This window comes from Gobio gobio (genome assembly GCF_949357685.1).
Source record: "Gobio gobio genome assembly, chromosome: 5".
Lineage (NCBI taxonomy): Eukaryota > Metazoa > Chordata > Actinopteri > Cypriniformes > Gobionidae > Gobio > Gobio gobio.
In genome coordinates, this window is record NC_137101.1 from 16842843 (window position 1) to 16868108 (window position 25266).

Here is a 25266-nt window from a genome sequence, read left to right on the forward strand (position 1 = left end):
AGCTCTGGTATTTATTCACGTCAAAGAAAACACCATCTTTCCTTTCCCAAAAGACTTGAGATGATCATGGCCTAGTTTAAAACCAGACTTTCAATTGGTCTTACATTACGTTTACAGCACACCAAAAGTTGGTGATAGTGACCAAAAACAGTGAGAAGTCTTTCTAACCAAGCCAGACCAAGCCTGTTGGTCAATTTGTTAGTTGTAACTTGAATCAGTCTCAAAATCTGAATGGGGAAATCTTTTGCCATGACCTAAAAATTCCTGATCACATTGATTCCTATTTAAAATGACTGGATTTCAGTCGTGAAAATTCGCAGAGCAAAGGTAAATGTGACAACACCTTTAGCTGAGTTATAAATGGGCAGTGTCTCCAAACACAATTTCTAAAACTATCCAGTTGTAACTTGCAGATTAGGCAATTTACAAGCTGTGTCCAGCCAATGTGATTGACTAGCTCTATCTGAGCTGTGCCTCAAATCCCAGGATGCCGTCCACTGACCCTCAGAATTTTACTGAATGAGATTTCAGATTTATAGCCATTGCTATAAATCGTGACATTGCCTGACTATCCGCTTTCAGGTGTGACATTACAGAAGCATTGTATTGAAGTAAAAGGATTTGTGGGTAAAAATGTCATCTTGAATTTGGCTTGGTATTCAAAATGCGTATTGGGATACTTTAACTGTTTGTTTGTGTGTGTGTGTGTATGTGTGTGAGAGAGAACTGAAAGCCTTAAATCCTGGTGACAAGTGCAGACAAGATCGAGTGTTCTGGATAGTTATAGCAAAGAGTGGAGAACACCTCATCTAGGGGTCAGAGGTCAAAGGTTTAAACACCTAATTGTCACATCAAGAACACTTTAAGTGTTATTTTGATTCATGCAGCAGACATGATACTTTCCACTAAATGATAAACAGAGTAGACCTGGACAGAGGTGACATAAAACGCTATTTTGGGTAATATGAAAAGCATTAGTCCTGATGACAGTTTATCGGAGTTAGGACGTTTTTTACAGCACTACGTGTATGCAGTGTTTTTCTGATTTCGAGATTTACAAGCTTCAGTAGTGCTTAAGATATCAGGGACAGAGCCAAATCTACTCCATTCCACCGATTGGGCAATTTTGAGCGGGCATATCCTAACGTGTAAATTGTGTGTGTATTTTGGACACACAGTGTGTGAAAATCTAATCCACCAATCCATCACCTGTCACTTTTTATAATACGAAATTGTCCATCCTCTCTTTGGCACATCTCAGGCTGTAATTACAGTAAGTGAAACCCACAAATTCTGGTATAATTTTATCTCTCAGTCTTTCCCAGATTCGATGTGTTGCGCAAATCCTGATGCATTGTGAGCAAATGGCAGCAGTGACTCACCTGTGACTCAGACATCACATACAAGAAGTGCTGATCGGCAGAAAAGGCCATGTCTCTTAGGATCGGCCCATTGTCGACCACCTTGATGGTTTCGTACTGCAAAGCGCCGTAGGTAGGACCGTCTACCCGAATCTGAAAGGAGAGAGAATAAAGACACTGTTACTCGACCATTAATACGTTATTAACGTGTGATAGAGACAAGGTAAAGCAGAGGGGAAGGGGAAACAGTTGTTAAGTTGTTAGACAGCTGTAGGCGACGTTACGTGCCATAAATTGCAGGTTCAGCAGAGAGCTGTAACATTCTCACACAGTTGGACCGCAGTGATGGAGGTCTCATGACTATATCTGAACATCTGCTGTTGCAGAGTGCACACACACTCTGTTCTGGTCTTGATATAAACCCTAGCCTCCCTCCAGACAATATCTTCCAACCAGGGGCGGAGCCTAAGCTATGCCATCCCACTCATGACTGCTGTTACTGTCACTATTTTTCTTGACATTAATTGTGTTTGTTTAAATCGCAGAACCATCTCTATAACATCACAAAAAAAACGGGAGACTTTTCATACGTGCACTCCAACTTCGCCTTAGCGTCAGGTGCGAGTCAAACGAGCGCAGTAAAAGGTAGGCTACAGGTGCCGGATGAGCTTCAAAAGAACAACAGAGTATGCCGAACAGTAATAGTTCTCGGTTTTTAAATGTTATTTTGAAAGATGTGTGGGAAAGCTGGTGACACTTCTGTCAGATGCTGAGAGAAACGCGTTGTCCTGATTCAGTATCTGCGGTCAGATGAGATGTTAGAGGCTATATGTCAGTAAAACTCAGAAAAAATAACTTTCCTGGCATGTCAGCCGTTATATCTCTTCAACTCTTCAATATCACACGCAAATGCGGCGCACTGTGGGCTATACCACTTCACTATAGATAAAGCGCAAAAGAAACTACGAGCATGCAACATCATAGTTCTGCCAAGTCATGAAATAACAAAATAGGCGATTGAAGCTGCGTCAAACCTGTGCATGCATGTAGCATATATAATATTTGTTATATATGCGTCACGTGTTAGAACATGTCTCTCTAATATATGGACTAAAATATTCTGCAATGTGAGATCAAAATATAAGACACAAGCTGTTATGTAATTTTTTTAATGCACAAATAAATGTGAGCACTGCATTTGTACTAGAAGATTGGTGCGTTATTTTGTAAAGTACAAACAAAAATGGATCATATTTAAATGCATAAAATAACAAATGTTACATTCTGGCATTTATTTGCTGTTCACATTCTTGCACATGGGGATTCAAAAGAGAGCACATTTTTCCTTTGTACTGAGTTAATTTGGGTATGATAGAACTGTTGGAATTAATTTATTTTGACAATAGAAAATTAAGCATTCCGCGTTTACTTTTTTCATTTGCAAGTCTTTGAAACAGACCTTACAGTCTAACGAATTCTAAGAATTGTTAAAGAGTTCATTGATTAAATAAAATTCAATGAGGGTTGAATCATATTTGAACTGCACTATGCAGATGCAACAACGGGGAACAAGCTATTGGGGGTTTTGAGAACCAGATCCAAGCTGACTGAGCAAGTTGAACTTTATAGTGCAAGCCCCTTTATTAATATGCCTGGAGGTGTGGAATAATACAAAAATGATCAAATTCACTCAGTATTCCATGATCTAATTCACTACTATCTCAAATGCAATTAAGTACAAAATAATTGTATTCGTTTGCATTGTAGACACCAAAACAGTCCAGTACATTAATATCAATTTCTTTTTTATGATGAAATAATGAAGATTTCTGTGCCACCCCTATGAAAAAACCCTGGCTCCGTCACTGTTTCCAACCAAACACACTCACTAAAGGGCCCTGTGAGAACTTAAAGTCTTTATAACTGCCATTAAACATTACAATACACATGATAACCCATTATGAAAGAATGAATGAGCACTTCCCTTCCCTTTTGGACACTAAACAGTTTAGGAGGCATCATGTCCATTCCTATCTGAATAAACAGCTTTATCTCTGCATTTATGGCCTGGAGTCCCATCAGGCCACAAGTCCTGTCAACCTAAGATCATCTTACCACAAGAGACGGCTAAAATAATTTTGTGGCACCACTTCAAAAAGTCCCTCCCTGAGTCTCTGTGAAGTTTAAAGTGCTCCCTTTGGCTTTGCGTTCACTTTCTCTGGGGCTTCTTGTACTGTATGCCAAGGGTCACAAACATAAAAGGAAAAAAAAGCGCTAGAACAAAAGTAGAGAACAGAAAGGAAAGGGACAGAAGAAAGCAAAAACCCTTCACACGAGTCAAAGCCTTATTCAGCAAGAAGGTTATCTAATCTCTGCAATCGAGGGCTGGTTAATTTGGCTGGGATTGGGTTTCGGCCAGGAAGGGCTGCAGTGTTTGGGATGGCAGCGTGTGGACAGTGGAAGAATGAACTGCAGGAGGGCTTGCGAAGCCCCGGTCGAGCCCCGAGAGAGATACATGGAGTGGTCCGACAGATCACCGGGCAAAGCAGATGGGCATTATCACAACCGTAGCTAAACAAATTAGCCACAGGGGATGACTATTAGCATGTCTGTTAGCGTTAGCATGGAGAAATAAAAGGAGAGTATCTGATCACAGATAGAGAAGGAAAATAAAATAAAATAAACGGCTAAATCAACATGCTAATATACATAAGGAGCCCCACTTTAACCTCAAGCAGCAGTCTATTAGTCCTAAAGCACATCAGTTTTTATTAATATATTAACAATATTGGTTTTAGGTTAAGGTTATTTCATGATTATAAACCGCTGAATTCCTAAGCCTTGAACAAAACAGTATAATTTTCTCCTTTTCATTTCAATATCAATAAAGTGGATTATATTCTTTAAATCCTGATTGGATTACACCGCTAATCTGTGTATCACACAATCATTTGGATTTAATTCCAGTTCAAAGCCATGACAATTTGTACAGTTGTTGTTATCTTACCCTCAATGTGACACTTTCTGTGTGTTTGTATTTAAAAAAAATACTTCTATAAACTACTATATTGCATTACAAGTACAATTTGTTGCAGACTTTGTAGTCTTAAAATAGAAGAACTCTTTAATTTTGGAGTAGAAGTAAGGCTGCACATTTCTACTCCATGCATTGTGCTCTGTGGGACCTCAAAACATCCCCCTAGTGGCCATAGACTGTAACAACAGTGGCCGGTCATGTGAGAGACAGTATGTGTGGTTACACAATAAATGATAGTGAGTAAACGTGGTCAAGGTTAAATTACAAAGAACATGGTTAACAGCTATTTTTCATAATTTACATCAAGGTCACTGTATTATGCACAATAAAAATGCTTTTAGTTTTATAGTTTTTTTTTGTTTGTATTTTTTTATTCAGTATACGAATGAAAAAGGATGAAGATAATGTCACAGCATTGCTCATTTGTAATACTTCATATTAAAGCATCGCACTGTCATAAGGCAGTATATTAGAGGATAGCAGGCTCGCTCTAGTTAAGGTCAGCTAAGCGAACAGCAAACATAAGGAGAGGTGATGAAGGAAGCCATAACAACAGGAGCTCTGCAGCTTCATAATGTGGGCAGGACTCTATACCCAGCATCCATGGAAACTGCAATTTCCTCTGGTTCAAAACAACTTCATCTAAAAGCCCTGGTATCAGGCCAGTGATCTGACTAGAGATTAAGACTGATGGTGTAGAATATTTTCTCAAAAACTCTGGGATGAATTTACTAAAACATTTGTGTAGTATCCCAAAACTGTGTAGCTTTACTTTTTTTTTACCGCTTTGCCATTCAGAATATTTACCAAACATTATGTATGTGAAACTGAACAAATCCTGATAATCATTTTTCTTTTAATCTTTTTATTTGATTTTAATCCTTTTAGGTTAGCTTAGTTTTCTTTAAACTAACTTGATTTAAATAAAAAGAGAAGAAAAACAATGCAATTCTTTCTGGATTCATGCTGTCCCTAATCCTGTAATATATATATATATATATATATATATATCTGCCTGCCTGCCTGCCTGCCTGCCTGCCTACAAAACACCCAGGAGTTTTATTTATTGATTTGAACGCATAGCAGCCCAAAATATTTTCCACTCTGCTACATTTCAATGCAAAGTACAAACACGTCATGAAATCCCCACTCAATCAAAATCCTTTCAATCGGCACTCCTGTGGTATCCGACTAGTGATGCTGCCCTTTCAAACTCCAATTCTTATTCTCTATCTAGCAATTGCCATTGACTTCAGAAAAATCTGCATAAGCACGTAAGCACCAATCTCAGGAGAACACTTTACTTTTGCACTGGCAGGCACAAGGCAGCCCTTGCTAAAGCCTGCTGTTAGCTAAAGCACTTTGCAGAGGGAAAAAAGCGATAGAACTCTTTACAAACCCTAAGTTTAACCTTGGCAAAAGCAAATCTTGTGATCTTTCAATGAGCTTTTTTTTTTCCAAAAGCTGCAGTCACTTGGGAGGTGTTCCGAACTGTTTCCTTTAAAATGAGCGTGAGATAGCCCACACTCTCCATTTGTGAGGGCAACAGCGGTGCCATGAACACACCGCTCACACAGAGCAGAAGTCTGTTCGCCATGGCACACAGGATGCTTCAGGTTGCCTGTTACATTACGGCTCAGAACGAGCCGACACTGATATAGAACAAAGCTGCGAAGAGGCACTGAGTCACTGAAGAGCTGCGGCAAAAGAAAACTACAAATAACTTCAACAGAGCTGCTCTGAAGCAGAATTGGCTGCAAAGGTGCACATCTGACAGTGCAAACTCGTGGGACACCAGACACCAGGCAGTGTTTGGGTGAAGGCTACTACGATTAAGGCAGTGTGCTGACGCTCCCTCGAGAGTTCCTTTAGAAGCAAGAGCTACTCTGATGCACAGATATTGATCTATGACATTTAAACCCCAACTATAACAAAAATAGAGCCGCACGTGTCGACATCTGTAAGCAGATCGGCCTCGCTACCGTGAGTGACTCTGTGTCAAGACGTTGAGCGATTGTTTTCAGTTTTTTTTTTTTTTTTTTTTTTAGTCAAATCCCCTGAGAGAGTTTGAGATAGAACTTGCACATCAGCACTCTTAACGCGCCGGGAGATCTTGACGTGTTCCAGCCTGCTATAGACAAGGAAAGTGGAACGAAAGGTTTGCTTTGTTTTTCGACGCCTCCATTGGCTGAGTCGGAGTGTGCTGTAGTAAACAGCGAGAGTGGGTGGACTGGGAAGTCTCTTAATGTCAATCAATGCTGAAAGAAAACTGCAAATTCCCATTTTGCAACATCGATACTTAGCTGAAGGCGACTGGTTTCGCAAAAGGAACTTGAATGGGGTGACGCTAAGCTGGGGAATTAAGGCCGATCATGTCCTGAAAACCATTGTCTGCCGTCATGGTGTGCACAAAGTATTATGCAATAAAGAAATGAGATGATTTCAGTGGGGAATAAAGACTTTGGTGGTCAGGGTCTCTAGACTGCAGATAACAAATTCAGGGCCAAATTCACCCGTGCCTGTTAAGTGATATTATCAACATTTCTTACTTTTACATTTATTAATTTAGCTTACAAATTTGTACACATAAATAACGTAAATACACTGCTTGGCCAAAAAAAAGTCACTGTTTGGATTTAAATAGACAAATGCTTAAGAGTCTGTGATTGGATCATTATTGCAGTGATAATGTTTCTAGCATTTTATATATTTGGCGACAGTTCTTCTAACCCTAAAGATCTTGACCAAAACGTGATGCATCTCTTGATGGAAATAACATCAAAACATTAATTCATCAAGATATTTATGCATCAAGAGGGGCATCAACTTTTGGTCAAGATCTTGTACTGACAATGCAAGAGTCGAGCGCTCTGTAAAGTCTCCTCCAGCACATCCCAAAGACTTTCAATGAATTTAAGGTCTGTACTCAGAGGTGCCAATTCATGAGTGAAATGTATTCTTTAAGCATTCTTTCACAATTTGAGCCTGATGAATCTTGACATTGTCATCCTGGAATATGGCCATGACGTGTCTTCCTCCCTGGGTACTTACTTCCTATTAGGGTTAAAAGAACTGTTGCCAAACATTTAACATGCTATAAACCTAATAATCACTGCAATAATGATCATAGACATAGCATTTGCCAATTTAAATCCAAACAGCAACTTCATAATGGTTTAAATCATAGACAGAATTTGCCTATTTAAATCCAAAACGTTTTTTTTTTATAGCCGGGGAGTGTATATAAACATTAAATGCTGTCGATTGAATGCGTTAATTAGTTAAAAAATAACACATTAAAATTATTAACGCATTTAAATGCACTTGCGTTGACCAACGTAGGCCATCTAACATTTCATTCAGTTGATTGATGAAGAATATTATGCAGGACAACAACAACTGTGTGATGATGAAGCCTATAGAATGTTCCTAAAATTCAAGATATGGGGCAAAAATGCACGTTTTAGTCTTAGGGCGTTTTTTACACTGGGCACGTTTGTTGTGGTCCGCGTCAGAGCACGATTGTTCCCACCGGTGCTATGTGCGAATACACTGCAGGCTCACACTCGCTCGTATCCAAGGTAAATCATCAAACACTATCATCCCTTACATGTGTTTAATTGAAATAAATACATTGTCATCTGATAAAACGCATGCGCAGGTTACTTTTCTTGTGCACCCGAGTATTTCCTTGTTGCTTTCAAATTCACGTGAGTCGCGGTACTGTTCGAGTGCAAGTTGCGCAACCAAACTCAAGCAGTCTTAGGTTTTGGTACCCCTGAGCTCAGCTCACCCGGGTCCGCATGACAGCTTCCACATTACCAATTTTTCATGTGAACCGTGCCCCGTTTCGAACTGCCAGTGTGAAAACGCCCTCACATTTACATCATGATATATAAGCAATATCACAAGTTCTGTTTTTCTGTCCAGAATAGCACAAGTTTTCTGTCCAGAATAGCACGAGTGCAAATGCGATACTGATCTTATAGTACAACAGTTGAATTAAAATAAATAAGTTCATATTTTGTTGTTTTAGACACAATCTTGTCTGTTTTGCTCAGTTTTGCCAACCACAATATAAAGACCAAGCAGAACTGTTCGTCTCTGAGCAATACACAGTGGCGTTTAATTTCTGAATCGAAATGAATGAATGAATGACTCAAATGACTTACGCCACATCTTGTAATTTGATTGCTTGACAGCCCTAAAAATTATATATGATTATTAATCATTATACACGTACACACTTTTATTTTTAAATAAACACATTCCCAAAAACATCCATATTTCTAAAAGGGTTCCTAAGTGTGGTATAGTTTTGATATAATTTGATTTCCACTGCATTTTAAAGTCACCTTGATTCAACTGCTTCTATAGAGCATAAAAAATAGGAGCGCAAAACGGAAAAGTTTAGAGCTTTTAATTTCAGTTCATAGGGCACTATTGCAAGCTAAAAAAACTAATTTTGAGGTTCTGTTTGCATAATTCCTTTACTGAACTGGATGCTTATACAAGCACAAAGACTAAAAGGATTCGGTTAGCAAAAAAACACATCAAACTGCTTCATCATCAGACAGCGCCGCAGCCAGGCAACCGGTCCTTCTAATATGGCATTTCTGTCACTAACGAGTGAACGAGACATGGACCTGTTCCGCTCTAAACACATCGTGCCCAGCAAGACGCCATGTTCACAAGAGAGGAAGGCTTTGTTTTGGTTGCCGGGTTATGAGATTGAGGTTGTTGAAAAGCTCTGATCCGCAAAACACGTGTGCGTGCATGCGTGTACAAAGCCAGGCCCCGGTGTCTCAGGGAGCTCACAGGCAGAACCCTGCAGAGGAGAGACCTAATCAGATTTCCTGATCCGTTTGTCCCTCCGGTTTCTTCTTTTGCAATCAGCGGATCGGTACCGCGGCAGGATTTTAATTACCAGGGCTTTAACAGTGCGGCACAAACCTGCTCTGACACACTGATTGCGGCAATGTCATCGCCAGCCAAATTAACTTTACTCCTCAACAACAGGCCTCTAAATAAGCTTAAAGCTCTTAAACACACCAGCTCAAGACCAACATAGTCTGAACTTAAATTGGCTTTAAAACTTCTACATTCATTTCCTCATTTAACGCTCCGTAACACACTGTAGGACATGAATACACAATTTAAGGACACAATTTAAGCCATTGTTTCCCTGCTCGTAATGTAGTTAACCTTTATGTAATTGCGTTGAACTCTCAGTCGGTTTGCATGAACTTCGAATCTCGCCATATTTTCTCTTTTAGCAAAGTTGAAAATGTAAAAATGTCCCCGTTCTGCTTGAGGAAGGTGTGTTTTATATGCAGGGCTTGCGCTGGCTGCAGGGAGGATGGCAGTGATATTAGCAGGCCGAAAGTTTCTCTGTCACCTCTTTTACCCTGCAGTCCCGCAGAGAGGAGAGCTGGGATCACACTGCTCTAACTGTTAAAAACCCATCGCAATGGGAAAGAAAGAGAGAGAGAGAGATATTACCCACGGGAGTCTGGTGGGGAAATGCAAGCACGTCCATCATATTTCTCCTCTCAGTCTTTCCACAGGACTACTGGAGGAGACGCTACTGTGTATACAAAAACAGTGGCCTAAAATTGGACACCCAAACTGTGATGTTGCATGTATACACTACCGGTAAATGTTCTGGCACTTGATTATTTTTGTTTTGCTTGATTGCAGAAGCTTTTTCTCTTCTATTAATTATTATTATATTTCCAATTCCATATCTATTATTTGTTTAAAAAAACATAACATGAACATAAATGTGGACTTGATACACAAACAACAATACACAAAGAAACATGGCAAACATGAGGGCTTAAGTATATGGACAAGAGGAAACACAAGACAACAACCAATGACAAGTTAGAACTAAAGAACGTGAACCCATGAAAAGACAGAACTGATAACAAGACAATAAACCAATGAGAACATGACTCATGAAAAGAAAAAGAAACCAACGAAAACAAGACATTTACTAAGGAAGATTATATAATATAAAGAATATATTATTACTTTTTTACTTGATTACGTCCCGAGACATTGCACGTGTTTTAAAGTAATTTTTTTTAATGATTTATCCCTTTGTTTATTATTGTCACACATAGGTTATTGACTCATATAGACATTTTTAATATTTTGGGATTGTAAGCTCAAATACATCCCTGCTGATCTGAGGTTATTTTGGCCGCGTCTATGTGTGGAGGCAAGTAAAGTGTGTCTGCAGGGCGGCCCCTCTCTCCTCCTGTGTGACAGACAGGACTCCCCTCTCGCTCTCTCTCCAGGGTGTCTACGAGTCTGACCTTTCATTCGTCTATCTTTCCCCTCTTCCTCTCTACTTTTATCACCCATGCTTCATCCTCTCACCCACTCTTCAGCTCTCTCCGTTCCATTTCCATCTCTCTCTTGCCTCATGTCACTCATGATTTCGCCATCTCTTCACTCATTCCCATCAGCCCCTTAAAACCCACCTCATGCATCAGTCTCCACAGTATTCCTCTCCCTGTCTCTCCATACTTCGCTCTCTCATCCTTTCCCACTGGGTGTTCCTGGTTTAATCTGAGGTTAGATGTGACCTCTGGGCCACATGCTGTTTCTTCTCCATTTTCTACTCCATCCCTCTTTTGGGTCTGTCTCTCTTATATCAGAGAGGCTTCATTCTCTCAGTGTATTCAGTCTGAGAGGATGCCTCGTGGCCTGTGGCTGCTCTGAGTAGCGCTTAATCGTTTTTTTCCCCCCTTCACCCTTATTTTGAGAGGCAGACATCTCACTGTGGCTCATGAGCGGCAAGGGCGCTTGGCTGATGCTTGACCAACACACGCTCTCAGACTTCTCCACATCCATCAAAGAGAAAAACACAGCATACACACGTTGTTTCTTCAGTAAATCTTTGTTTATGTTGCACTAACCGAAATGCACTTATCTGAAACTTATTTTCTTTTCAGCTGACATCACCAAGGCCGCTTAAAGGGATATAACATGTAGAGCTTGTCATCATTTACTCACCCTCATCTCGTTCTAAGCTGTTGTTCATACAGACTTTTTCTTGTGGAACACAAAAGATGATATTATGAAGAATGTTTCAACTTCTTTTGTCCATTAAATTACATTCAACAGGGTCCAAGACAACATTGGACCCCACTTACTTCCATTATATGGCCAAAAAAAACATTTATTTTGTGTTCCACTAAAGAAAGTAAGTCATACAGCTTTAAAAGGTAAGGGTGAGTAAATGACAGAATTATCCGTTTTGGATGAACTTTCCCTTCAAGTTTAAACCAACAGGTGTATTTTACAAGCTTTCTTAGAAAAGGAATAGTTCAGTTTTTCACAATTCAATCAATTCATAATGGATAAAACCAAGCTTCGCTCCGACATTTTCTTGTCATTTTAAACGTAAATGAATTGAACATGTCGCATTGTAGAATTGAAATGGTTTGTGAAAGCCATTTCATGTTGACTTTAATCCGCTTGGTTCAGTGGAAAAACTTGGCAGTCCCGAACATGGAAAACTCAGTTTTTCATTTCGGATACATCTTTTAAAAACCCTCCACTATTATCGCCTTTCACCGTGTATTATTTTCAGCCGTCAAGACGGCCATTCATTATTTAATACAGCTCTTTCTCTCACTCCAGCTCCTCATTATAGTCACTGCAGGGTGGAGAGACAGACGGGGCGTCGCTGGAATTTTTAAATGAAGTAATTTATCTGAAACAAATACCTGCAGATGGGAGACAAACCTATTTTCCATCAGCCCCATTTTTCCATCTGGGGAATAAACACAATTATTTCTGAACTCTTCCTATTTTATCTTATTCACACACATCCGCCCAGTGGCCACAAACACACACGCTGTCTATGTGTGGTATGGGTCAAGGCTATTCAAACTATCAGCGACCCCTGGCAATGATGTGGGCGTGTCCAGTAACTCAACAAAGTTGAGAAAAGTTTAACGATATAAATGAGCTGCAAAATGATGCAGTGACTTCCAAAGGGAGCTCATGTGATCCATCACCTTGAGATGCTTTATTAGAAATGTTTCTGTACACCTTTGACCATCACTGTCAGTGTGAACGGAGCTTGATACTGGCTGTATATAGTGAATTAGCCAATATTAACCATGTTTATGTTGCACAAATGGTTTTTATATTCCACATAGAATGAACCCTTTGAGAAGTGCACATTAAAACAGAAAGAGTGAGGGAGAGAGAGAGAGAGAGAGAGAGAGAGAGAGGAGAAGGTGTGTGTTCGAGCACCTGTGAGAGCTTTTTGGAACTGACTATGAGACATATGGTGGATGGGAATTTTGCTGGCTTTGAAGTGAGAAAAACAGGGAGAGGAAAGGAAAGGAGAAATGACAGACCATCCCTGAACCATTCTGACCATTTATTTGCATATATTTGATCAAAAATATTGTGACATATTACCATTTAAAATAATCGTTGTCTGTTTTAATATATATCTTTTTTTTTAAAGTATTTTATTCCTGTGATGGCAAAGCTGAATTTTCACCATCATTACTCCAGTCTTCAGTGTCACATGATCCTTCGGAAATCAATATGCTGATTTGGTACTCAAGAAACATTTTCACATTAACTTAAGCTTCTTAATATTTTTGTGTGATACTTTCATTTCAGGATTGATTTTTTGATAAATAGAAAGCTCAAAAGAATAATACTTTTAACATTACAAATGTCTTCATTGTCATCTGAATGCATCCTTGCTAAATAAAAGGATATATTTCTAAAAAAAAAAAAAAATGAAATAGTATACATCTTACTGACCTTTTTAACATTACTGAACTTTTGAACATTATGTGTGAGCACACTTTGTCAAAACAGGTGACCTGCATGAGGAAAAGCTCACAAAATGCAATCTGAAATACACCCAAACGATAGAGTGACAAACAAAGCTATCCTGTAACAATAATTCCCTTTCTCTCAGTCTGTAGTGTCTGGCAGGCTGAGGCTGTGGTAGACCAGATGCTGATAGAGTTACATAGAGACATTTCTTTCTCAGGGATCTTTGGTCTTTAGCTGTAAAAAGAGGCCATTGTTTGAGCTGCTAGGGGTTTGGGTCTGTTCGGATTGCTACAACTGCAGCAGGTAAACAGCATTCAAATCTCTCAGCAAGACTGAGGAACTTTATAATGAGATGAGTTTAAATCATAATTCCCCCAGTTCACTTTCTTAACAGTTGTCCTTGATCAGTAAATTGTTCATCTGTTCAGAATTTTTTTTATTTTATTCAATAATTATATTTTTCTATCTACATTCTAAAAAATGCTGGGTTAAAAACAACCCAAGTTGGGTTGAAAATGGACAAACCCAGCAATTGGGTTGTTTTAACCCAGCTAATGGGTTGTTTTCAACCAAGCATTTTTAGAATGTATATATGGACTTGATTATAATTAGCATTTCTGTCCTTCCAAAAGTTATAAGTACTTAATTCAGAGACATAATTCAGAAAACAATGCTTGAGGGTATCTCTTTTACTGGCTACAAAGTTGTACTTTCTATTTATGGAAGTTACAATTGCCATTTGAAGTGAAATGATACATTCTCAGCGTATTCTGAACTGTTTTGAAAAGCTCAGGAATGATTTAAGGATGCATTCACACAGAGCTGATACCTGTGGGCTGATTAACTGAAATAGCGATGCTGATAGACTCCTGCAGAGCATGTCAGTCTGCCGTACCACATACACACACCTGACACTTTCCCCTGTCTGAGCTTCATGCAGCACTTCAGCAAATGATAGACACTCTGACAGCTAAAACAACAGGTCTGATTCCCCTCTCGCATGCACACCCCACAATTAGCTTTACGACGGCAGACCTGAAACAGACAATGTCACTCCGTTCACAGCAGCCAACAAGCCAATGGGACAGAAGAGCAGAGTGATGCGACAGGTAAAGAGTGCGTGTGTCTTCATGTGAAAGTCTGATAAAGGCAGGGACTGATAATAGCGTCGCTTCAGTATGGCGCGATCAAAAAAAGGAAACGGTCAGACTTGTCTAATACATATGAGGATCTGGACTACAAGCAAAAATGTTTCAACTAAAACTTGGACAGGAAATTACGTCACATGTTCATGAATTGTTCTTTTAAGAGATCGAATCCGAGTCCGTTCACTTTACCTTGTGCAGTGCTTCTTCTGGGCTTGAGTAATAATAGTTCTATAAAGAGTAATAATAAGAATAAAGGATAAGACTTGTTTTTGAGCAAATCAGTTCAGTGAATGATTTTATGACATTCCTATAAGGAAAAAAAAAACATGCTGGTCATTATTTACTGATACAATAATGTAATCTACTAAGAAGAATTAAACGGAATGAATATTTTAGATTTTTTTAACCAAATCAAACTTTTTTTTTTAAATTGCATTGGATTTAAAATATCCACTTATCAGTAAGAATGAAACAGGTTTTGAAATAGAAAATGTCAGACGAAGTCAGGAGTGTGACAGCACTCTTTATCCTTTCAGGGAGCAGAGAGAGGGGTGAAAGGGAGGATGAAAGAGGGATGAGTGAAAACAGTCCTTAAAGGTGTGAATAATGCATGAAGAGCCGAGGCCAGACGAGAAACAGTCATCAGACCAGAACCCGATCGCTGATCCAGTTACCACTGAGCCGTCCCTAAAGCCCTGAAGTCTGCCTCTCTCTCATTTCTATCTTGCTATAACACACACACACACACACACACACACACACACACACACACACACACACACACACACACACACACACACTACACATAGAGAAAGTGAGGTGAATTGATTCTGGATCAGAGTGTAATAAAATGAGAATTATTTCAAATGACTATACGATGATTGGTCCGCACCATCCAATCATATTTTCTGTGGTACTCTCTTAGGAGCAGTTCACTCTGGAATTGGTTTTGCATTTAAAAACAACAACGCAACAGATTTAAACAGAATGAGGATGTCTTTTTGCATATTTTTGAACTGCAGATGGTGTCTAAAAAAAACTGAAACATCACATTGCTCAAAGATGTTCTTCTAGAGTATGTTTACAAAGAAAAAAAGAACTTCAGATGGATACAAGAACACATCCTGTGTGAATGGATCTTTATTTGGTGAGCTACTGTTCTGTGTTTGTTGACATGCTGCACGATACATCATTTTAAGCCCCATTTCTCACATTACCACATTTTCACATCTGGAAATGTGTTTGCCACCTCACAACAAAGATATTCGACCACACATAAAACCAATCTAACATTCCAGCAGGCATGCAATAAATCAAATGACCATAATTCATATTTCACACATGTCGCTTGTGAGAATACCCTCCAGTAAATGATACTGTAGATGACAGAAAGACGACTTGTTTCTTTAAACAATATTCACCTGTCATCAACAACCCATTGCCTTAAAAACTCTAAATGAAAAGATCCATCCATCCATCAATCCATCCATCTAAGTGTGTGTGTATAGGCAAGCTCCAGCTAAAGTACAACCTTTGCTACAAAGTGAACATGAAAGAACCTGAAGGCATCCATTGCACATTTATTTAGCTAAAGCTAATTTTGTACATACATTTTCTAAAGCCTTAGACAGCTGCTTAGACGGTCATGTGACCGCTTTGCCTATGGCAGCCACTGAAGCTCTGCTATAGCTTAGGCTATACTGTATGTTGCGGTTATTAACTGCATCAACTCCTGGACATTCACGTCCACTGAGAGGTGTGAGGCCATCCCTCTTTCTCTCTGTCTGTAGGTGTGAAGGTTGTATTACGCCTTGTTAGCTCTGAAACACGGATTCTCAGTTGCCTGAGAGAAGTGTTGGCACTTAACAGCAGTGCTCTGTCACTAGCTATCTGCACTCCGCATGAGCCTGGGGAGAGATCTTTCTCAATCACACACACAGAATGTAAACCACACACCACAACAAGCAACTAAACACTAGCATGTATATGAAACTAACAAGAGCTATATCATCCTGGCAGCATTAAACTCAGTTTCATCCTAACAGTGACAGTAGGTGGGTGAGTGAGTTTATCTAGGAGCGTATGTGTGTTCTCTCATCATTTTCTGCATAGTGACATATCAAAGAGCAAAGAGCGAGACCTGGCAGGCGTTGTCTTTGTATACAGTAAGTCTGAGTGACAAGACAAACTATGCCGCAATAAATACGGAGAGAGAAAGGTGTGTGTGTATAATCTGAAAGACAGCCCTTATAAGCGTAAAGCTTTAATTCGGGAGAGACGGGAATGGGTTGTTCCCCACAGAGACGGAAGTCTAAAGAGGATCAGAGATTGTGTCTGTCAACAGCCATATGAAATCCTTTAACGCATTTTCAATTAGAAAAAGGAACGGGAACTGTCGGGAGTCCATTTTCTTGTCATCCTTTCGTTTTACTTTCAGAAAGATTATTTACTTAATATCTGTATAACGGAGCACCAGAGATGTAGCTATAGGGATTGTGCTCCCCCTGACAAAACGTACATGACACTTGGGTTCAAATCCAAATATTAACATTAATATAATACAGTATATTACTCCGCTCAGTACAACAATTTTCATCCAGAACATAGACCTCTATATAAACTTAATTTATGATAAATTGTAAAAGGATTCAGTATTCTATACTCGGAAAGTGAGCTAAATGTATTAAAATGTATCGTGTGGCTTCAGCAGGCATACATTATGATGCCAAGCGGGAAAGTGAGTGCCTGAGCCCTGCCCAGATACAGTGCCCCACAAGCAAAATTGGGGCAGATTTCAGCCTGCCCATCTTATTTTCACGTTACCTTACATCAGGGTTCCTCAAACTCGGTCCTGGAGGGCCACTGTCCCGCAGAGTTTAGCTCCAACCCTAATCAAACACACCTTCCTGTGATCTTCTAGTGATCTTGAATACCTTGATTAGCTTGCTCAAGTTTGTTCGATCAGGGTTGGAGCTAAACTCTGCAGGACAGTGGCCCTCCAGGACCAAGTTTGAGGAACCCTGCCTTACATAAACCTCACTCCAGACCAAGACGACATCAATCTGCTTCAGCTACATGTATATTAGCATCAGGTCACTAACTACTTGGCATGTCTGTTCTTCCTATGTGGAGTAGCATATCAAATTAATGAAAGTATAAATCCTTTAACTTAAATATGTTCATGTGAATAGTCTTTTATAGTTCTGTTGAATTTGATAATAGACATGACTGAAAATATAAACGTATTACAACAATATTTAAAAACAACATTTGAAGGCAATAAATACTACATTAAAGCAATTCTAAGAAGGCATTATATGCATGTGTCGTGTGAATATATATATTATTTGATTCAATTGATACGGCATTGATTCAACAAGGTGCTGAAAGCATTCTTTAGAAATGTTGGCCCATATTGATAAGATAGCATCTTGCAGTTGATGGAGATTTGTGGGATGCACATCCAGGGCACGAAGCTCCCGTTCCATCACATCCCAAAGATGCTCTATTGGGTTGAGATCTGGTGACTGTGGGGGCCATTTTAGTACAGTGAACTCATTGTCATGTTCAAGAAACCAATTTGAAATTATACGAGCTTTGTGACATGGGGTTTTATCCTGCTGGAAGTAGCCATCAAAGGATGGGTACATGGTGGTCATAAAGGGATGGACATGATCAGAAACAATGCTCAGGTAGGCTGTGGCATTTAAACGATGCCCAATTGGCACTAAGGGGCCTAAAGTGTGCCAAGAAAACATCCCCCACACCATTACACCACCACCACCAGCCTGCACAGTGGTAACAAGGCATGATGGATCCATGTTCTCATTCTGTTTACACCCAATTTTGACTCTACCATCTGAATGTCTCAACAGAAATCGAGACTCATCAGGCCAGGCAACATTTTTCCAGTCTTCAACTGTCCAATTTTGGTGAGCTCGTGCAAATTGTAGCCTCTTTTTCCTATTTGTAGTGGAGATGAGTGGTACCCGGTGGGGTCTTCTGCTGTTTGTAGCCCATCCGCCTCAAGGTTGTGCGTGTTGTGGCTTCACAAATGCTTTGCTGCATACCTCGGTTGTAACGAGTGGTTGTTTCAGTCAAAGTTGCTCTTCTATCAGCTTGAATCAGTCGGCCCATTCTCCTCTGACTTCTAGAATCAACAAGGCATTTTCGCCCACAGGACTGCCGCATACTGGATGTTTTTCCCTTTTCACACCATTCATTGTAAACCCTAGAAATGGTTGTGCATGAAAATCCCAGTAACTGAGCAGATTGTGAAATACTCAGACCAGCCCATCTGGCACTAACAACCATGCCACTCAAAATTGCTTAAATCACCTTTCTTTCCCATTCTGACATTCAGTTTGGAGTTCAGGAGATTGTCTTGACCAGGACCATACCCCTAAATGCATTGAAGCAACTGCCATGTGATTGGTTGATTAGATAATTGCATTAATGAGAAATTGAACAGGTGTTCCTAATAATCATTTAGGTGAGAGTGTATATATATATATATATATATATATATATATATATATATATATATATATATATATATATATATATATATATATATATATATATATATATATATATATATATATATATATATATATATATATATATATATATATATATATATATATATATATATATATATAAATAAATAAATAAATAAATAAATATATAAAAAAAATTACAATTTATCTTATATATAAATTTTAATTATACACAGTGTACACACGTGTAAACACAGTGTCTCGGTAATCATTACGGACAATGTCAGTAAAGATTACGGAGAATTTTACCTTCTGTAAAAAGGTCCGGAAAAATGACCTCGGATAATACTAATTCCGTTCGAATAGACCCGCTGTAAAAATGTACGGTAAAATTCCGTCATTTACTGTTTAAAAGTTGGCATGGAGCCGCTTCAAACAGCACTCGGTTGCGTTGTAGGTGGTGGGACAACTCTGTGGCAAACCTCCAGTATTTTCCCATTCCATTTAAACCAAAAAGAAGATTGAAAGCACTTATTAGAGGCACAACACTTCTTTTAGCATTACATTAGAATATTTTTTAATATTCATATAATATAAAAATGTCATTTAAGATTTTTTTAATATTCCGAAATTAAACACAGCGTTTCCTCCCTGCTCCAGTTTTGTGTTTTTCTTGTTGGCGTGTTTGCTCACGTGATAACAGGAAGCAACGTCATACGACAAGGAGGTTACTGTGGTGCGTAAAGCGAGTTACCCCTCCCACTTCTGCTAGTTTTACTGAGATGTCTTATCCCGTGCGAATTGGCCATTAACATTACAGACGTCCTGAGGTAAAATTACTTTACCCCCACCTCCCCATGTTAAACTAATCCCGTCCGAATAGGGCTTATGGGAGTGATGGTAAAAATTAACATCTTTCTCTCTTTTGAATGCCGTTATCAAACTCACTCTATTTTTTCCCTCTTTTTGAAAGTTGTGAAATCACTATTGTGGCATTTTTCTTTTGCTATTTGAGCAAAATGCACTGTAAAAAAAAAAAAATCAGGCCTCCAATTGAAAATTTTCTAGTGACTGATCACATGTGACCGATGTGTATAAAATATATATTTAATTTATTCTCTTTTTCACCTCTTTAACCCAACTATGACAACTTCCACTCTGAGAAACCCGGAAATGTGAAAAGGGTCTATCGCAATTAGTTGATTGCCCAGCACTACAAACAATAACTTAAGAAACACTTAACTTATGACAATAAATAAATTACTTGCATCATACCAACCCCAATTGTGTGTTTTTTTATTTTTTATGTAAAATACTTGCATAAAAAAAAATCCCATCCCCACCATACAGCCCTTTAGATGAGATCACAGGTATTTGAGTGTGTGTGTGTGTGTGTGTGAGAGAGAGAGAGAGAGAGAGAGAGAGAGAGAGAGAGAGAGAGAGAGAGAGAGAGAGAGAGAGAGAGAGAGAGAGAGAGAGAGAGAGAGAGAAAGAGTAAGAGAGAAAGAAAGAAAGAGAAGAGAGAGAGTTGCTGCTCTCTGGCTCTGCGCTTCCCTACAGGCTTTCATCTTTCTCAGGTTAGATTACTGTAAAGCACTCATGTCTGCCAGCATTCCTGGAAGCTTTTTATCCGTGCACTTGTTTGTTTAAAAAAAGTGGCGTAAAAAAGTGAAGTGGAAAAAAAACAGATATAAAGGGAGCTGGGAATAAGAGGAGCTAACGGTCCTTCCCTCAACTGTCTAAACATATTTCAAAGCTCTGTTAGCAAAATGACTTTACTCTAAACCTGCTGGCACTTCTCCTACCTTACACCCTCACTCACGGTCATTTACATCAGTGCATGAAAGCTAATAAAACACAAGCTTAGCCACAACAAGAGCCATCCAGCTTAGTCCAGCAAGAATTTTTTAATAAAAATAAAATTAAAAAAAATATGCCAGAAGTCTGTTCTTAAAAGAATTTGACTGCAACATGTAGAGTTTAGGGTTTTAAAGTATTGATTTATAGTAAACGTTCAAAGTGCAAAGTGATTTCTATTAAGTATAATATAAGCTTATTTGCGTTCCCTGAAGTTTCTGAAGCGTTAAGTTAAATGAGGGTTTAATCTGTCAGATAACACATTTCTACACAGACTATTTGTGTTCAGAAATCTGATTCAATCGAACACGTGAACAGACCAATTCACACTGCATGTTTTAGCAGATGCTGACAACTTACAAACAGCAGCACACATTTAATTAGAGCTACCCTAGAGCTGTTTGTAACTATTAGTGCTGGCAGTTGGACAACTGGAGGACCGAGTATGTTTGCGTTAGAAGGTACTGTGTGTTTAATAAAAGGCAGTATTAACATCCCATCTTGGAATGCCCGGAAGCAACATCAATAATCATAGGGCTCAACCCCCATTCACTTGCATGTCTCTTATGTTTATGTATATAATTATGTGTGTGAATGCTGGTATATGTGTGAGAAACTTTGCATTGGCTCCAAACGGCTGGTGGGCCCTAAAGCCAGAATGGAGTTCACGCACAAAGCGGTGAAAGTACACATGACAAGCCCAGGCAGTGTTAACCCTGCAGGGCTTGGGCAGGCCGCCCCTGTACCCACAGAGAAGAAGCTGTGGAAAGAGCGTAGAACTTGTGAGTCAGTTGGGCAGGTGTTGCCAAAGCATGCAAAAGCTTGTGTGTCCTCTAGGACCTATGTGCACACACACCCACACAAACACACACACATGCTCTCAAGTGAATTCATTACATGGGTTTGCAACACAGGAAGATTTCTGAAAAATATCAGAACTATACCCTGGTGATTTAGCTCACTTCTTGAGACAATCTTGTACCCAAACTACAAGTTAATGCACACATACACACAAACAGAAACACCAGGTTACTGGTGGAATTTGAATAAACTTTACGTACAACATTTCATCTATGTCATCATGGGGTTTGCATGCAGAGTTCTTATTGAATGGTTACCCATAATGTAATGCTGGTTTGAACAATGCTGAGATTTCTCACCTGATGTCAGAGTTCAGGCCTCTTAGACAAATTATGGACACATTCAACCTCTCTAAATCACAACCTACAATTTCTTATCCCTCTGCCACGATGAAGAGCAAAAAAAGGCACTTTTAAACAAACTAAACGCATCAGCACTTGCTGAAAATGATTTTAAACTATTATTGAATTGTTTCCTGTTATTGTTTTTATAAACTTGGTGGAGTAGAGCTGAAATGATAGTTTAATAAATGAATACATTATCATGTGGCGTCATCATTAACAGCATCAGAATGAACAGAGCAAGCACAGCGTATTGTTTAATTATCTCCTGATTTTACAAAAAGGCTAATTGGAAAGATTTTACAGAATAACCATTTACGCAAGAAGAGCAACAATGGAAAAAAAAAATCTGCATCAGTACACTGGGGGGAAAATAGTGATGAACAAAACATTTTTATTTTACTGGACATATTTACTGAAACAAGCATAATCTGTGCCAACAGGCACACAGCATATGTACATGTAGCCTTGGCCTAGATGGCAGTACAAACAGCTAAGCCAACGACAGCAATTGATACCTTTGAACAAATATATTACCAAAAGTATTGGGACACCCCTCCAATTAATTAAATTCAGGTGTTCCAATCACCTCCACAACCACATATCGTCGCTGCCCGATGAAACTCACGTATGTCCAAAACGCTTAGTTTTCAGGAAGTGAAAAAAACACCGTATTTCAAAAGCAGTTGAATGTAGCGTTGTCATACTTGGTACGGCATCTTTACATGTAACCATATTCTTGCCAGTGTAATGATATAATCCACATTTGACCAAAATTGAGTTTAAATGGACATACGTGCATATTTTACAGTAACGGTGGTCGATACGCGTTCTTCCGATCATTAATTAGAATGGCCAAGTCGCGTTTCATATTGACAGAGGAATACGTGCTGGACATTCTCAGCCTCTGGCAAGCGGTGATAGCAGTATGAGTGAGGCATGTTCTAGTGACAATCATGACAGTAGCATTACAGGCTATAATTTGATCAGTTTGACTAAGAAAAAAAAGGCTGAATCTTATCAATGAGACAATGAGAGTTTATTTACATACTAAGAAACAAGCAAATCTGTGAAGAACTAGATTAGAACTAAACTCTGGAGAGCTTCAATGTCGTACTTTCGGCTATCCAGTGCTGAGCTTCGATGAAACAACTTCACGAGACCGGCGAGATGCTTACACAGGGCGGGAGATACGCGGCGTGATTGACAGCTTTGACACCAAATGGATATACGTGAAAATCAGATGACATGATTTCCCAACTTTTCATTGGCCATTTAGATATGTGAAGCATACTGTATACGGAAATTAACCTGGACATTCAATCCGTCGAAAAATCTCAAAATCGGCAAAATGGACATACGTGGTTTTCATCGGACAGCGACGATATGTATAAAATCAAGCACCTAGGCATGCAGATTGCTCCTACAAACATTTAATTTGGCGGTTGCCAGGAGAACGGTACTTGCCTGACTGCATTGTGCCAAGTGTAAAGTTTGGTGGAGGGGGGGTTGTGGTGTGAGGTTGTTTTTCAGGGGTTGGGCTTGGCCCCTTAGTTCCAGTGAAAGGAACTCTTAATGCCACAGCATACCAAGACATTTTGGACAATTTCATGCACCCAACTTTGTGGGAACAGTTTGGGGATGGCCCCTTCCTGTTCCAACATGACTGCACACCAGTGCCCAAAGCAAGGTCCTTAAAGACATGGATGAGCAAGTTTGGTGTGGAGGAACTTGACTGGCCTGCACAGAATCCTGACCTCAACTCGATAGAACACCTTTGGGATGATTTAGAGCGGAGACTGTGAGCCAGGCCTTCTCGTCCAACATCAGTGCCTGACCTCACAAATGCGCTTCTAGAAGAATGGCCAAAAATTCCCATAAACACACTCCTAAACTTTGTGGAAAGCCTTGCCAGAAGAGGAGTCGAAACTGTTATTGCTTCAAAGGGTGGGCAAACTCCATATTAAACACTATGGATTAAGAATGGGATGCCATTCAAATTCATGTGTATGTAAAGGCAGATGTCTCAAAACTTTTGGCAATATAGTGTACCTCCAAAAAGAATAAAAATACCTAATACTATACAAACAAGGACAATCCAAATTGAGTTTAACAGGCAGTCCTACAAAAAGTGAAGCTTTGAATTGCACGAGCTGCAGTGCTATCTTACATTAAAGCTATTAGACAAGTCAGAGAGAAGCAGCCAGCAGATATTCAGCTGAGAGCTGAAGGCCTAGGATTGTTATAGGTAGACAGATGGCCGGCTTTCACTCATGTCTCCTCTTGTCCATGTCAGCATGACCTCAGTCCCTCACCAACTGCTCTACACACAGGTCACCTGCGCTCAAAACACCTGGACCGGACCTATGCCACGTCATCTGTGTTCAGGCTGTTTATGCACCTTGACAACAATCTCATGGCTTTTTATGTGGTTTTTAAGACCCTATGGAATCAATGTAAGTTTGAATTCATCTTTATGCTAACAGATATATGCTATGCTATGCTATATGCGTTCTCTTCAGGGAAATGGCACTGTAAATATTGATTACTCATGGGGGAAGCCTTTTAATGTCTCACCCAAACTTACTATTTCAAAAGAAAATACATCAGCACATGACAGAAACCTGAGCTCGTTGAGCAATTTCATGGGGTCTTTAACATCATTAGCAATAACCGTATGTTCCTTTACTGACACATGAACAACCCATGCTGTTTTAACACCGGGGGAATCAACTCCACACACACACACACACACATTCACTGACTGACAAGTGCACTCTGTTTGAGTGTTCCTCATATGATAACATCTGTTAAGCAACATTATACAGGTAAACACTTTAAACCGGAATTTACTTACTCACTTACTGTATATTAAGCAATGTAAGAGAATTCAAAACTGATTTCAGATCAGCCAACAAGCCCCAACCTGCTATTTTTATGAGCGTCATAGGCACAAGGCCTGCTCCATGACAAACCCCTGAAACTCTTTAGCATTTTAATGAGGCGCTTTATCCCGTGTCAGTCGACTGTGTAACTGCGGGTAAGGAGAGCAATGGCAGGGTAAATTATTAAGCAGAGCTGCCCCGTGCCTCCCAGCTGATACGTTCTGAACCAGAAGACACCAGGGGTTGAGGGGACGCACAGCCCTGAAGTACCACACAATTTATGACCTCTGATGGAAAACACCTTCCGAAATCATTATGGATGAGCTATATGATATATGCTGATAGATGGAGCAGCACATTTAAATTTTATTGATAGTTATTACACCAGGAAGGTGATTATGGGAGCAGAAAAACTTACTGACAATTTAAAAAAGCATATATTAAAGATCATAAA

The 25266-nt window shown here is 39.4% G+C and overlaps 1 protein-coding gene across 1 annotated transcript in view; it reads right to left on the reverse strand.

Annotated features, from left to right (window-relative positions):
* plxna4 (plexin A4) overlaps positions 1–25266 on the reverse strand; it is a 220684-nt gene that overhangs the window by 89329 nt on the left and 106089 nt on the right. The window contains exon 4 of the mRNA XM_079816393.1: positions 1383–1514. Within this exon, the coding sequence (XP_079672519.1) occupies positions 1383–1514 (132 nt within the window). The remainder of the gene's footprint in view (positions 1–1382; positions 1515–25266) is intronic.